This window comes from Plecotus auritus (genome assembly GCF_963455305.1).
Source record: "Plecotus auritus genome assembly, chromosome: 8".
In the NCBI taxonomy this organism is placed as follows: Eukaryota; Metazoa; Chordata; class Mammalia; order Chiroptera; family Vespertilionidae; genus Plecotus; species Plecotus auritus.
This window is the reverse complement of record NC_137782.1, coordinates 108,554,186-108,569,327: the sequence shown is the minus strand read 5'-3', so window position 1 is coordinate 108,569,327 and position 15,142 is coordinate 108,554,186. Positions and strand designations below refer to the sequence as shown.

Sequence of the window (15,142 nt, the reverse complement as noted above, 5' to 3'; positions counted from 1 at the left end):
AAAGCTTTTGAGATACATGCAAAGTATTATGTTAGGAAATTCCAAATGAAAATATTTTAAATGTTGTACATAATTTTTTTTGTTAATCCTCACCCAAGGATATTTTTCCCATTGATTTTTAGAGAGAGTAGAAGGGAGGGGGAGAGACAGAGAGAGAGAAATATCGATGTGAGAGAGAAACATAGATTGGTGGCCTCCTGCATGTTCCCAACCAAGGCCAGGGAACAAGCCTGCCAGCATGTGTCTTTGACCAGGAATCAAACTAGTGACCCTTCAGTGCTTGGGCCAACACTCTACCACTGAGCCACAACAGCCAGGGTGTACATAATGACTATTCATGAGAATAGACTATGTCTTGGCAATGATACATAAGCAACACCTGTCTGTACCTCAGAAAATAAAGGTAGAATTTTCTGTACCTCTTCATTTTATTTAAATCTGGACAATAGATTTAGAGGGTTAGAGATATTTCATAGAGAAGAGATTTTTAAGTTAAACACAATGTCAATGTCAGCAACTTTATGAAAACATACCTCTTCTTTACGCTTGGCTTCCAACTCTTCAAGCCGTTTTATGCGTTCTTCCTCTTCTCGCTTCTGTCTCTCTTCTTCTTCTTTAAGCTTAGCCAGAGCTTCCTGCATAGCTTTAACTGTGGCTTTGCTTGGTCCTTTTTTCTTCTCCTTCTCTTTGTCTTCCTTTTCTACTTTCTTTTTCTTCTTATCTTTTTTCTTTTTGTCTCCTTCATTGTCATCTACCAAAAAAGAATAGACAAAGTGTTGTTGTTTTTTTAAAGTTCCTAAGGCAATGATGAGCAAACCCCAGAATTCTAGGACCATAATGGCCTGAAGCTGATGCCAGCAGCAGGCTAGAGCCTGTAGGCATCAAGGCATCCAGAAGAGCACAGGAGAACCTGAGCACCTAGAACAGCTTAGAATCACCAAGTTAGCCTCCTTAGAAGCCTGCAATGCTGGTGTTGCTCTGAGTTGTCCCGAGAGATGCAAGAAGAGAACAAGATCTTGTCAGCAGGGAGAAGATATGCTGTATTGCCCTGACCAGTTTGGCTCAGTGGATAGAGCGTCGGCCTGCGGACTGAAGGGTCCCAGGTTTGATTCTGGTCAAGGGCATGTATCTTGGTTGCAGGCACATCCCCAGTAGGGGGTGTGCAGGAGGCAGCTGATCAATGTTTCTCTCTCATCGATGTTTCTAACTCTCTATCCCTCTTCTCTTCCTCTCTGTAAAAAAATCAATAAAAAAAAAAATATATATATATATATATAAAGAAGAAGATATGCTGTATGTAATGTAGCTCTTAATCCATAGTGTCTGAATTCCTGCCTTAATTCTTAGCTAGTGTTGCTTCTATAAGATGGGAATAATATGAATGAAGCCAATCTTAAGATATTAGAAGGGTAAAATACAAAAATGTAGGTAATTATATTCTAAGAACTCTACAGTATTATGCTTAGAAAGCTAAAGATTAATAAGCTACTTTCATGGTGTTTCTCTTCAAATATGTCCAGATAATATTTTAAGTGCTTAAAAAAGTTATGTCAATTTTCCCATTAAGTTTTACTAGTCTAAAGAAAAGCTATATGAATTATTTGATCTGTAACTATTTTTATTCTGAATAAGAGAGGAAAACTTAACTATAAAGCTTATTTTTTTGTTAATTAGTTATGGTGCCAAAAAGTGGCTATTGCTTAAAAGATGTTAACTAATTTCAGCATGTTTTACTTTTCTATTCACAGGCTGAATTTTTTTAAAAAAAAACAGCAAAAGCCCTGGCCTGGGTAGCTTAGTTGGTTGAGCATCATCCCATGCACCAAAAAGTGACCAATTAAATTCCTGGTTTGGGTTGTGGGCTCTATCCCCAGTAAGGGGCAGCAGGAAGTAGACAATCGATGTTTCTCTCTCAGTTTAATGTTTCCTCTCTCTCTCTCCCTTCCTCTCTCTTTAAAGTTAATAAAAACTTTGATAAATATAAAAACAGGAAAGAATTCAGTTATCACCTGACACCGAGTTATTGTCAGGGAAGAATAAATTTTCATTAGGCAACTTCCACTCTTTATCAACAACAAAAAATTGTTTATCACAGTGAAATTCTATAAAAATCCTAGTCTGTGTACAAACCACTTGAAAGACATTTTGTATTATATATAAATCTTTAACGATAAATTATCTATTCAAAGAGTACATAGATGTAGTTTTTTAAATAATTTCTTACAATTAAGCCTCTTTATGACCATGGACAAATAAGAAAATGACTTTGGGGCATAATGATCAAACCGTAGATTAAATATGAACCCAAGCCTTTTGCCCTTTCTGCAGTAATTTTACCAACCTTCGGCGGCTATGGGCACCTCTCCCTTCTCATCAGAGGCAGGGGCTGTTCCAGTATCAAGAGTCACCTTGGATTTTATACTTTCCTCTTCAGATTTCTTTTGAGGTTCTTTTTGTTTACTCTGATCCTTTTTACCAGTTTCTAACTCTTCCTTTTCTTTCAGCTTCCGTAGTTTTGCCTTTTCTTCATCTCGCTTTTTTCTCTCTCGCTCTTTCTTTTCTGCCTTCTTTTGGGCCACTGTCTTAATTTTGAAGGAGTCTTCATCTTCATTCCCACTCTCTACAGTAGGACCTGGCTTATTTTTTTGATTTTTTTTCTGTCCTTTTCTAGACTGCAAAAATTCATCTGAATCATCACCACTTTCCCCTGAAGAATTTACTCTGGGACGCTCTTTAATTCTCTTACTGTTATCCTCATCCTCTTCTGACCCATCCCACTTCTTATTTGATTTTTGAGCTTTCCCTTTAGCTTTTTTAGAAAGTTTTTTTAAATCATCATCATCATCATCACTCCCAGAGTACATTTCCACTTTTGGTTTTGCAGTCTTTTTTGATTTTGAATCCTTATCTTCCAATTCGTCACTATCATTCTCATCAAAACTTTGTTTTTTGCCTTTCTGTCCTTTCTTTTTTTTATCTTGTTTGGAGATGGATTCTTCTTCATTATTTTCTGTTGGCTAAAAAATTTCCATTGTTAGAAATATTAACAGTTACATTTTGTTTTAAAATAAATAATTGAAACTCCTCAGAGTCACATACTTCATTAAGAACACATGAAAAAAATTCTCAAAATAATTTCAAAATAGTCTTTTTTATAAGGATATAAACCTCAACTAAGTAACAAAAGCTAGCATAGGCCTCAGGCACATCTCACACTCACAGTCAATGTCAGAATCCAGGTGCTCTAAAGCCAGCAATAATCACAATCCACATTTACTAGCTTCTTCAAATGGCACACAAGTTTAAGGGGAGGATGGAAATAAGAAGAAATACCTATCACTTTCCCATTGTTCTGAGGCCTCCCCAAATTCAAATGATGAAAAAGAAACAATATAAGAAATTGAAAGCGGAAACAGGAAATGTTCTATCTCCAAATATATCAATTTTATAAATAGGCAACATATCCCAAAATACCTTTAGATCCCAAGTAAAGCATCTTTCTATCTGTAAAAGGTTTTAAAAGACATTACTTCTTTCCTAAACCTTGCTTTTCCCCTATTGGCATCAGAATTTATAGAATATTTTATCTGTTTCCAAAAGCAGCTCCCTAAAAACAGGCACTAGGAAGCAAGGCTGGCTAACAACCATCTTTCACCTTTGTTGCAGCGGTTTCTCTGTCAGCTTTGATGCCTTGAGCCTCCCAAGACAATTCTTCCAGTTCTTTCAGGATATCATCTTCACTAGAAAAGATTAAAATATATTTGAGGCAAGGAATTAGCTTAATAAGTGAATCTTGTACCAAAGCTAATAAGAAGCAAGTATATTTGAAATATACTTACTCAAAGTCTTGCCTTTTTTTCTCTTTTTTCTTCTTCCCCTTGGACTTTTGTGGCTCCTGTTCCTTGGCAGCACCAGCTCCTTCTATTTCTGCAGCCAAGGCATCAAGATCAATGTCATCCTTGGCACTTAAATGAAAACAAAGAAGATCTAAATGTTACTTGAGAATAAAATAATCTAGCACATTCACCTACAGAGAAACTTTTTAGGAAAATGTTTCTATTAATTTTAGAGAAAGAAGGGAGAGGGGGAGAGAGAGAGATACAACAATGAGAGAGAAACATTCATCAGCTGCCTCCTGCCGGTGGCAGAAGAGGGAGGACCAGGCCACCCAGCTGGCGATGCTGCGGTGGGTGGGCGGGGCCTCCCTCTTCAGGGCGATAGATTTGGGGGCCCCCCTGATCTATCGCCCCGTAGAGGGAGGCCTAGGCCAGCCAAGCGATAGCACCCCTCACCTGTCACCCGCAGAGGGAGGTGACCGGTGGTAGGGGTGGGCGGGCAGTGCTGCACAGATGGCAAGCAGTGGCAGCGGCGGGAGGCGGAGCTAGCTGCAGGCAGCCAGGGGAAGGGAAGCCCCAATAGGCCCTGATCACCGGCCAGGCCTAGAGACCTTACCCAAGGGGTCCCAGATTGCGAGAGGGCACAGGCCAGGCTGAGGGCTCCCCTTCCCTGTGCATGAATTTTGTGCACTAGGCCTCTAGTAAATAAAAGACAAAAAACATACGATCATCCCAATAGATGAAGAACAGTGTTTAACCAAAATCCAACACCCTTTCCTGGTAAAAAGAATCAACAAACTAGGAATAGAAAGCAAACTTTCCTCAACCTAAAAAAAGGTCTCTAGGGAAACACAGCTAACATTAGACTTAATGGGGGAAGACAAAGAGTTTCCCCATAAGATCAGAAACAAGACAAAAATGTCTACTCTCATTTCTATTCAACATTGTATTGCAAGATTTAGCCAGAACTTCAGGCAAAACAAACAAAAAAAAAGGCATTTAGAGTAGAAAAGGAGGAAACCATTTGAACTTGCCTAAGACCTGACCATGCACACAGAAATCCTAAGGATAAAAAGATTATTACAGCTAATAAGTGAATTCATTAAGATCGCAGGATAGATGATTATACAAAAATCAACTGTATTTAAACTATGCACTAGCAATGAACAATCTGAAAATGAAATTAAGAAAAGAATTCCATTTACAATAGCATAAAAAAGAAATGCTCAGGAACAGTTTTTGAAAAGAGTTGCAAATCTACTCTGAAAACTACAAAATATTATGGAAAAAAAAACCCAAAGACCTTAATAAGTGGAAAGACATCCCATGTTTATAGGTCAGAAGGCAAAATATTGGCAATACTCCCAAAATTGATCTACAACAGCAATTTTCAAACCATGTGCTGCAAAAATTTTTGAAACGTGCAATATCTGACTATTCAGTCAGAGCACTGACCTCTTTTCCCTAACATTGTCAAATAAAAAAATGGTAACAGCCAACACAATACTGTCCACTGTAAATGAATCAAAATTACATTGTATTTTTGTCAGATCGGCAAAAAACATAATATATTTTTGGTGTGCTATAGAATTTTAGTAATTAGTTTATGCATGCCATGAGATGAAAAAAAAAAAGTTCAAAATAGCTGATCTACAGGTGAAATACAATCCTAATCCAAATTCTAGCTAACCCCTCCTCCCCTTTTTTTGCAGAAATGTAGAAGCTGATCCTAACATCTCTATGGCAATGCAAGAAACCCAGAATAGCCAAAACAATCTCAAAAAGAACAAAGTTAGAGAAATCACACTTCCCAATTTCAAAACTTAATACAAGGCTATAGTAATCAAGACAGAGAAGTACTGCCTTTAAGGATAGACATATAGATCAATGGGACAGAATTGAGAATCCTATATAATAAAAGCCTAATATGCTAAGTGTCCAGTCATCTGGTCGGCTGTTCAACCAATCAAAGCATAATATGCTAATGATATGTTACGGCTACTCAACTGCTTGCTATGACGAGCACTGACCACCAGGGGGCAGACAGTCGACCAGTTGACCAGTCACTATGACGTGCACTGACCACCAGAAGGCAGATGCTCCAATTGGTAGGTTAGCTTGCTGCTGGGGTCCGGCCAATTGGGACTGAGTGAGAAAGGCCGGACATGCCCTAGAGCCCTCCCGCAGTTCCTCCCTGGACCTGATCATGCACCAGTGGGGTCCCTTGGCCTGGCCTGCGCCCTCTCACAATCCAGGACCCTTGGGAGATGTCAGAGAGCTGGTGGTGGAACAACCGGTCACTATGATGTGCACTGGCCACCAGAGGACAGACGCTTAACGCAGGAGCTGCCCCCTGGTGGTCAGTGCGCTCCCACAGGGGAGCGCAGCTCAGCCAGAAGCTGGGCTCATGGCTGGCGAGCACAGCAGTGGTGGTGGGACTGTGAGAGGGTGCAGGCCGGGCTGAGGAACCCCCCAGAGTACATGAAATTTCATGCACCGGGCCTCTAGTCTATAAATAAATACCTATACATATAACTGATTTCATCAAAGAATTAAAGTCTTTTTAACAAATGGTGTCAGGACAACTGGATATCCACATGCAAAAAATAAAGCTGGACCCTCACCTTACATGATATACAAAAATTAACTTTAAATGGCTCAAAGCTTAATACTATAAAATTACTAGAAGAAAACCTAGTAAATCTTCACGACCTTGGATCTGGTGACGGTTTCTTAGATCTGACACCAAAAACATAAACCACCAAAGGAAATATAGATGAATCAGACTTCATCAAAACTAGAACCTTTTGGCTACAAAGGTTATCACCAAGAAAGTGAAACAACAACCTCCAATGGGAGAAAAGAAAGGCAACTCACAGAATGACAGAAAATATTTGCAAATCATACCTGGATAAAGGATTGGTATGTAGAACATATAAAGAATTCTTATTCCTAAATAATTTTAAAATGGGCAAAGTCTTTGAATAGACAGTTCTCCAAACAAGATATGCAAATATCCAATAAGCACAACATTTAACATTTTAAACCATCATGGAATAACAAACCAAAATCATAGTATGACACCACTTCACACCCATGGGAATGGCTACTATACAATAATCAAAAAGTGAGTTGATAAGTGTTAATGAAGATGAGAAGTTATAACTCTTTAATACATTGTTGGTTGGAATGTAACATGGAGCAGCAGCTTTGAAAGTTCCTGGAAAACAGTTAAACTGCTTGGCAGTTCTGAAAAAGTTAAACACAGAGTTACACTATGATCCAGAAATTTCACTCCTACATATTATTATGCCCCAAAGAAATGAAAACATATGTCCACCCAAAAACACGTGTGGGGGGTTTATAACAATATAATTCATAACAGCCAAAAAGTAAAACCACCCCAATGTCATCAACTGGTGACAGGGTAAAAAATGTGGTATATCCATGTAATGGAAACTTAGATTCGAGACTTAAAAGAAATTTCAAGTACAGTATCATCATAAACAACCATTAGTTTCACCAAAGCGCAATACCTGAAACCTAATGACAAAAATTTAATTAAACTGAAATAAAACAGTACTGAATTCTACTTTCAGGGACTGCTCTACAAAATTTATGGTTTAAATGAAGTTCGATGGGGGAAGGGCATGTAATAAGAATAGAGCCAACATGGATAGTCCATAGGATTCACTTAAAACTGCTTTCCCCTTTTTCACTCCCTCCTTTGTTTTGTCAGACAGGGAGGACTTCAGGACTCTGCCCCACATCAGCAGGAAGCAGTTACAAAAGAGAACCAACAACCCTTTTCCCTGAAAGGGTTCTGAGCCAAAATCCATAAGGAGAAAATATAAGCCAAGAATAATACACTTCAGCAGCAGGACACGTTCCATATAAAACTAATTTCATAGATATGAGATGACCATACTAATGGGGGGTGGGGGTGATAGGGAGATGAGCATGTAATAAGAACAAAGCCACAGGTGTTTAAGGATTATTCACCTTACTAACTATACATGAAAGGTTTTCTTACAAACACTGGGAAACTGGAGGGTGAAACAAGGCTGTAGAAAGACAAGGGGCCTCCATGGGTCCATTACTCAGAAAAATACATCTTGAGAACAAAACACAGGACATGCTTTAATTTGGTTGCTGCGCCCAGACCCTGACCCACTCTGGGAGTTTGCCTCAGAAATGCTGACCCTTCTCCAGTCCCAGGAACAAGCTGAGCTGTTTGTAGCATCACAGAAGATTAGCCACCTTGTTATCGGTCGATTTGCAAATTAGGCTTTTATTATATAGGATACCATAAGTAGGTAAACCATTAAGAGAGTTATATTAACACTAGAGGCCTGGTGCACGAATCCGTGCAAGGGTGGAGTCCCTTGGGGTGTCCTGTGGATACTGGGCCCAGCTCGCACCCCCAGCCTCACAGCCCTGCCTTGGCCTGGCGCTGCCCCCTCACCTGCTCCACCATCCCACCTGTGGGATGATTGATTAGGGCTGGGCCCCTGGACCGGATCCCTTAGCACCTGGGAGCCAGGCCAGAGGCCCTGCCCCCTGCCTCGGCTGTTGGTCGCTGTCTGCGGGGCTATCAGGCCCCCACCACACCCACCTTGGCCTAGCGCCACCTGCTCACCTGCTCCACCATCCTGCCGTGGTCCCGCCCACTTCAGGGCCCATCGGGCCGGCAGCACCTCCACTATCGTCTGCTGCCAGCATCGCCGATGCGCGTCATGTTCCACACAGCCCCCTGGTGGTCAGCGCACACCATAGCAAACAGTCTAATTCCTGGTCTCCCGGTCAAACTCTAGGTCAAATGACCACCCAAGGGGACAATCTACATATTAGGCTTTTATTATATAGGATAGGATGCCCTCAGGTACCTTAAGTTGTCCTCGAGTGATTATCAAGCACCCTAAGCACCTGTTGGGCAAACAGTAATGATGGTCAAAGAGCTTGGAATGCCTAAATCCAGTTTAGGAATCCCCATATCAGCTATTCTCAAAGTAGGTCCCAAGACCTGTTCAGGAGGTCTAAATTAACTCAAGGATCAAAACTATTTTCAAAATAATATAAGATACTATGAACCTTTTTTAAATCCCATTTTCTCCCAACTATACAATGGAGTTTTCCAGAGGCCACTTGATGTATGTAGTTGTAGACAGAATGCACAAGCAGATGAGAAGCTATCTTCTAGTAAGCCAGACAGTAAAGAAATTTGTAAAAATGTTTAATATCACTCTTCTCATCATTTTAACAGATTATTTAATGATGTTATTAATATGTAATGATATGTAATGTGTCTATTTTTAAATTCATAAATGCTTTAAGAATTTTGTTTAACTTGTAATATGGTAAGTATCAATAGCTATAACCCACATTGACAAAAACATTTTGGGTTCCTTAGTAATTTGGGAGTTTTAGGACCCAAAATGCTCAAAACTACTATTCCAACCTAACCACTGACACTCAGTTCCTCAGTTATACAATGCTTTGCCCTCCTTATAGATCAATCACAAGACTGGAATAAGCTTTGAAGAATAAGTAATGTGCAACTGGTGGGCAAGTGACATCAAAAGTAACTACATCAGCCCTGGCCAGGCTCAGTTGGTTGGTTGGAGCGTAGTCCTGTACAACAAAAAGTTTCAGGTTCGATTCCCCAGCCAGGGCACATACCTAGATTGCAGGTTCGATCCCCGGTCAGGACATGTACAGCAGGCAACCAATGATCTCTCACATCGATGTTTCTCCCTCTCCCTTCCCCCTTTGCTCTTTCTCTAAAAATCAAAAACATATCCTCAGGTGAGGACTAAAAATATAAGTAGTTGCATCAGCTCCAGACCTCAATAGAGATCACCAGTACAGAATAAGACAACAATAAAAGTTCACCTGCCTTCTTAATCATTTATGGCAAACTAGAAATTCTTTCCCTGCTGCAACACACCAATTTCCTAAAATATCAGTGTCGGAACAAGCTAAGAGAACTCTAAAGTATGCAAATAGATAGATACCCCAGAATTCTACTGACTCATGAAAGACCTTCTAGTTCCTGAATGGCATCTCCACCTCCACAATATATGACAGTGGGATAGGTAAAACAGTTATCTTCCTTCCCTCTATATTCTTTGAGGAGGTGTGTGTGTGTTGAGGGGTGGGGGGAGAGATATGGTATTAATCCCACTAGTTATAATGACATACCATATTCCTTATAACTTGAAAAATATAACTACCAGATTTGGGGGATCCAAAAAAAAGGAGGGGTACCAGAATGAAGAATTGGAGGTTGAGAAAAAGCAGATAATTCAGGTCCTTTTCTCTGCACACATTAGTAAGAAACATCCATCACAGTGTGTAAATGGAAACAGTAGGACATTTCTAGAGAATGCAAATTCCTGTAAGATAAGGTCCCATTATGTAAACTGATGACTGGGAAGGTCACAGGAAGAAATGAAAATATTAGCCTTATATTCTGTATAGGATTTAACTATAGATGTTAAATCCTATCCTGTCTCATCAAGAGTTTTCCCAGTCAAATAAAAAAAGTCAGGATCACTTGCTGAATACCCTATACCCGTGGTTGGCAAACTGCGGCTCGTGAGCCACATGCAGCTCTTTGGCCCCTTGAGTGTGGCTCTTCCACAAAATACCACAGCCTGGGCGAGTCTACTTTGAAGAAAAGGCGTTAGAAGTTTAAAAAATTTGGCTCTCAAAAGAAATTTCAATTGTTGTACTGTTGATATTTGGCTCTGTTGACTAATGAGTTTGCCGACCACTGCCCTATACCAAAGTCTCATTCTCAGAATTATACAAGCTGGAACAAAATTCTAGAACTTAGTGTTTAAAAAAAAGTTTAGTCATTAGTATAACAAATATATGCTATCTAAATAAAATTAGATACTCAAATGAAATAAAATCTAATTTTAAATGAACACTGAGTGGCTAAAAAGTTAAAATAGGGATTAAATATAACACAACTAGAGGCCCAGTGCATGAAATTGTGCACGGGTAGAGTCCCTCCCAGCCAATCGGGGCCATCTCACCCAGTCCCAATCAGGACCAGCCAGGGGGAGGGACTGTGGGAGGCTGGCTAGCCTCAGGAGGTTGGCTGTGGGAGCGCACTGACCAATAAGGGGCAGCTCCTGAGTTGAGTCTGCCCCCTGGTGGTCAGTGCACATCATAGCTACCAGCCAGTTGTCCAGTCATCCAGTTGTCTGGTCGTAATGGTCACTTAGGCTTTTAGATAGATAGATAGATAGATAGATAGATAGATAGATAGATAGATAGATAGATAGATAATCGAAACAGTCAAGTAATTTATGCTCTTTACAAGAACTGAAAAGTAGCTCTGTGCCTTATCTTGATAACTAATAAGCTGCTCTTTTCTCACCCAATTCTACCTGGCCAGAAACATGATCTACTTAGGAGAGCTTGGTGTGGGAAGAGGTGGGATGAATGTAAAATCTTTAAAAGTGGAGATCTTTATACAAGAGAGTAAAACCAGGTGATATTTAAATATACTAACCATCAACTGAGCAAGTCATAATCTTTTTGCTGGAGGATCTTGACTTTAATTTGTAAAAAAAAAAAAAAAAAAAAAAAACGAAAGAAAAGAAAATGCAATAGCATGTGCAAAGCAAAATAAAATTAGGTATGCCTGTACTATTTAAATATACAAAAGGTCAAAGTAAACTAACAAAGTAGTGAAACTTCTCTCCCCCTCTCCAAAATATCTAATGTGGAACATTAAAGTAAAAAGGCCCAGCAATTCTGGTCAAGGGGGACCCTCTGCAAAACCCTAGGAGTTACTACATACAATTTGGACAGCATCAAGCAAAGGAATCCATGAAGAAAAAATATGAGAAAACCTTTTCAATTACATTGCCACCACTTTCCTTTCAATGTGAGCCAAAAAATAAAGACTGCAGATAAGTCTGAGCTGGGATAAAAACAAAACAAAACAAAAACACTCCCCAAATAACAGGAGCATTCCTTCTATACTTCCAAACCAATCTTTTAACAACAGGCTCCAGTGTTTGCAATTTAAACTTTACATCATCCATGAAAATCTTTATGAATCAATAAGAGAAACAATTTCCTCTAAAAATAGTAAAATTCTCCCCTCTGAATATTTTTTCTATTGTGAGTCTGAAAGATAAAAACTGTAAGTGAAATAACATATTACATGTACTTTTAAATCTAAAGAACTTCTGTAATCCTGAACCAAACGAACTGCTTAAAAAAAATTTTTTTAAATAAGAGAATCATTGAAATTAGAAAATTGGCTGCATACTTGATAATATTTAAGAAAACACTGTAATTATTCCCTAGGCTTGATGGTGGCATTGCAGTTGTGTTTTGTTCTGTTTCTACAGGTTTTTCCCCTCAAGTATTATCTTTCAAATATACCTGAAGAATTTACTCATGAACCGATTCTGAGATTTGCTTTAAAATATCCAACAAGGGCCCAAGCCAGGTTTGGCTCAAAGAATAGAGCGTGGACCTGTACCAAGGGTCCTCAAACTACAGCCCGAGGGCCACATGCGGCTCGCCAGGTGCCACTGCCTGTCCTGCTTAGCAGCCGACTCGTCCCGGGCCCGCAGTGCACATAGGAATTTGTTCATAGTTTTTTTTTTAAACTATAGTCCGGCCCTCCAACGGTCTGAGGGACAGTGAACTGGGCCCCTGTTTAAAAAGTTTGAGGACCGCCAAAACCGGTTTGGCTCAGTGGATAGAGCGTCAGCCTGAGGACTGAAAGGTCCCGGGTTTGATTCAGGTCAAGGGCATGTACCTTGGTTGCGGGCACATCCTCAGTGGGAGGTGTGCAGGAGGCAGCTGATCGATGTTTCTCTCTCATCGATGTTTCTAGCTCTCTACCCTCTCCCTTCCTCTCTGTGAAATATCAATAAAATATATTTTAAAAAAAAAAAAAAAGTTTGAGGACCCCTGCATGTAGACTGAAGGGTCCCAGGTTCAATTCCAGTCAAAGGCACATGCCCGGGTTGTGGACTGGATCCCCAGTCGGGGGCGTGCAGAAGGCATCCGATCGATGATTCTCTCATCATTGATGTTTCCCTCTCTCTTCCTCTCTGAAATCAATAAAAATATATTTACTATATATATGTGTGTGTGTGGGTGTATATATACATATCCAACAAGGCAGGCCTGGCAGTCGTGGCTCAGTGGTTGAGCACTGACCTATGAACCAGGTCACAATTAGATTCCAGGTCCGGGCACATGACGGGGTTGCAGGCTCGATCCCCAGCATGGGATGTGCAGGAGGCAGCCAAACGATGATTCTCTCGTGGATGTTTCTACCTCTCTCTCTCCCTTCCCCTCTGAAATCAGTAAGAATATATTTTAAAAAATAAAATATGCAACAGGTGGATTGACCATGTGATAACCATGGGTGAAGCTGGGTAACTGGTACACGAAGCTTTTTATAAAATACTCATCTATTTTGTGTACACAGTTGAAAGAAAAAAGTATCCCATGCATCAAAACATCCTGTCAAAGGTAGGGAAATTTTGTCCCACTAAATCTCCCAGAATTCTGCTTTTTTGCTTTTTTTTTTTTTTTTGTACGTATCCTGTTTGATTAATAAATAAGTCAAACCAATTAACTTCCTCCAGTGGAGCTGTAACTGAAAAACAAGCCTCACCTGGGTATCTTTTAATTCCACTCATCAACTAGATGAGTGCTAGGTGAGGAAATGACCTAGAATTCCAACTTATAATTAGTGATCTTATTTTAACTTCAACACCGCATGTCCGTTTTGAGTCAGAATGATGAACTATCACGGGTTATTTTGTTTTAATTTACCTTACTCTCCTCCCTCTCCCCCGAGTATTTGAACTGTTTGGTGAGTGGCATACTAGTACAAAAGCAAAAAGTAACTGATGTTGTTCCCTCTCAGGAAGTAAACTCTTTCAATGAGAAGAGTAAAAGACCGAATGTGACACAGAAGTTACCGAAATCTCGGGGTGCTCCCTCCCCCCAAAAAAGCCTTTGAAGTGATGAGAAAGGAGCGACACTGGTTGGTTGGTTTCATCTCCGCCTACTTTCTTAGGGGAGGTGCTAGAGAGCAAAGAAATCATCAAAAGACTCGCCGGAAGAAGGAAAGCGAAAAGCATGGAGTCTGGACAACCAGCCCTTAAATAATTGAGAACTGTACCTAACAAATTAGATGAAATTAAGAGGGAGGTAAGTGTAAAACACCTGAGAGGCTCAAAAGTGTAAAAACCCGGCTATAGGTACTCCCTTCGCCCCCCAAGTACTCACAGGTACAAAGGCGCAGAGAACTCTTCCTGACCCTCGCCTAGAGCGGCGCCGCAAAAACCCCGACCACCGGACCACGCCGGGAGTCCCGAAACCACTGCCCCGCTCCTCAAGCCAGAGACCCCTCTTTTCCAGGCCGGGCGAGGGGTAGAAGTGGGACTGAGTCTTGCTTGGGGAACTCGCCAGCCGCCGAGGCCCTCCGCGCCTGCCCGGAACTGGGGTCTCGGGCCCGCGGCGCCCACTCAGGGCCCAGGCCCGGTGCCCTGCGAGGCCGGTCTCGAGCATCAACCCTGGCCCACCCCGAGCTGGTGGGACCCGCACGACCCCCTGAGCCGCGCCGGCCGCTGCCGAGAGGACCCAGATACTGACTTACCTGTCTTCGCTCTTGTTTTTCTGCTTCTTCCCCATCGCGTGACAGCGGCGCTCGCGGCCCCAACCCCGCTCTTCGTTCTCTCACAGATCCACTGTCCCCCGGCCGACTTCGGGCTCCACTCAGCTCCGTTCGCCCCGCGCTGCCGCCTCTCGCACCCGGCTCTGCACAGACCCGCGCACTGGGACAGGGCACATATGGTGTGGGCTCGCAGTGCGCAAGCGCATCTTCTCGCCGCCTCGGCGTGCGGACGCAGGGCGTGGCTCAACGAGAGCTGCCTTTCGGGTAGAGCGTCTCCACTGCACCCGCCCGCCAGGCCGGAGCCGGAGCGCCCCCTTCCCGCAAGCGTCCGCCGCGCATCGACGCCCGCGAGATTTCCAGGTTCTAGAACCCAAAGGCTGACAATGAGGCTGAAAATTCCCCAAGTCGGCCCCTTCCTGCGGGGGGACGCAGACTTGGAGAATTGGAGCCCGGTCAGAAGCCGAACTTGATTGAGCTGGGCTTCCTTTCCACCTTTACACCTTTGTAATCTCAGCTGCTCGAAATTCAGTAAAGAATCACAATGAATCAAAGATAAGCGCTCTGGTTGTTCCCTAAATCCAGGACAAAATTGGGCTTCTCAGTGACTCCATGAATTAGGAAGCACGTACAATCACTA

At 41.6% G+C, this 15,142-nt stretch overlaps 1 protein-coding gene across 1 annotated transcript in view; it reads right to left on the bottom strand.

Annotated features, from left to right (window-relative positions):
• Positions 1 to 15,142, bottom strand: part of EIF5B (eukaryotic translation initiation factor 5B) — a 73,732-nt gene that overhangs the window by 57,812 nt on the left and 778 nt on the right. The window contains exons 2-6 of the mRNA XM_080685743.1: positions 14,488 to 15,139; positions 3,840 to 3,965; positions 3,656 to 3,740; positions 2,342 to 3,017; positions 534 to 751 (exon numbers count right to left, since the gene is read on the bottom strand). Of these exons, the coding sequence (XP_080541869.1) occupies positions 534 to 751; positions 2,342 to 3,017; positions 3,656 to 3,740; positions 3,840 to 3,965; positions 14,488 to 14,522 (1,140 nt within the window). The 5' untranslated portion in view covers positions 14,523 to 15,139. The remainder of the gene's footprint in view (positions 1 to 533; positions 752 to 2,341; positions 3,018 to 3,655; positions 3,741 to 3,839; positions 3,966 to 14,487; positions 15,140 to 15,142) is intronic.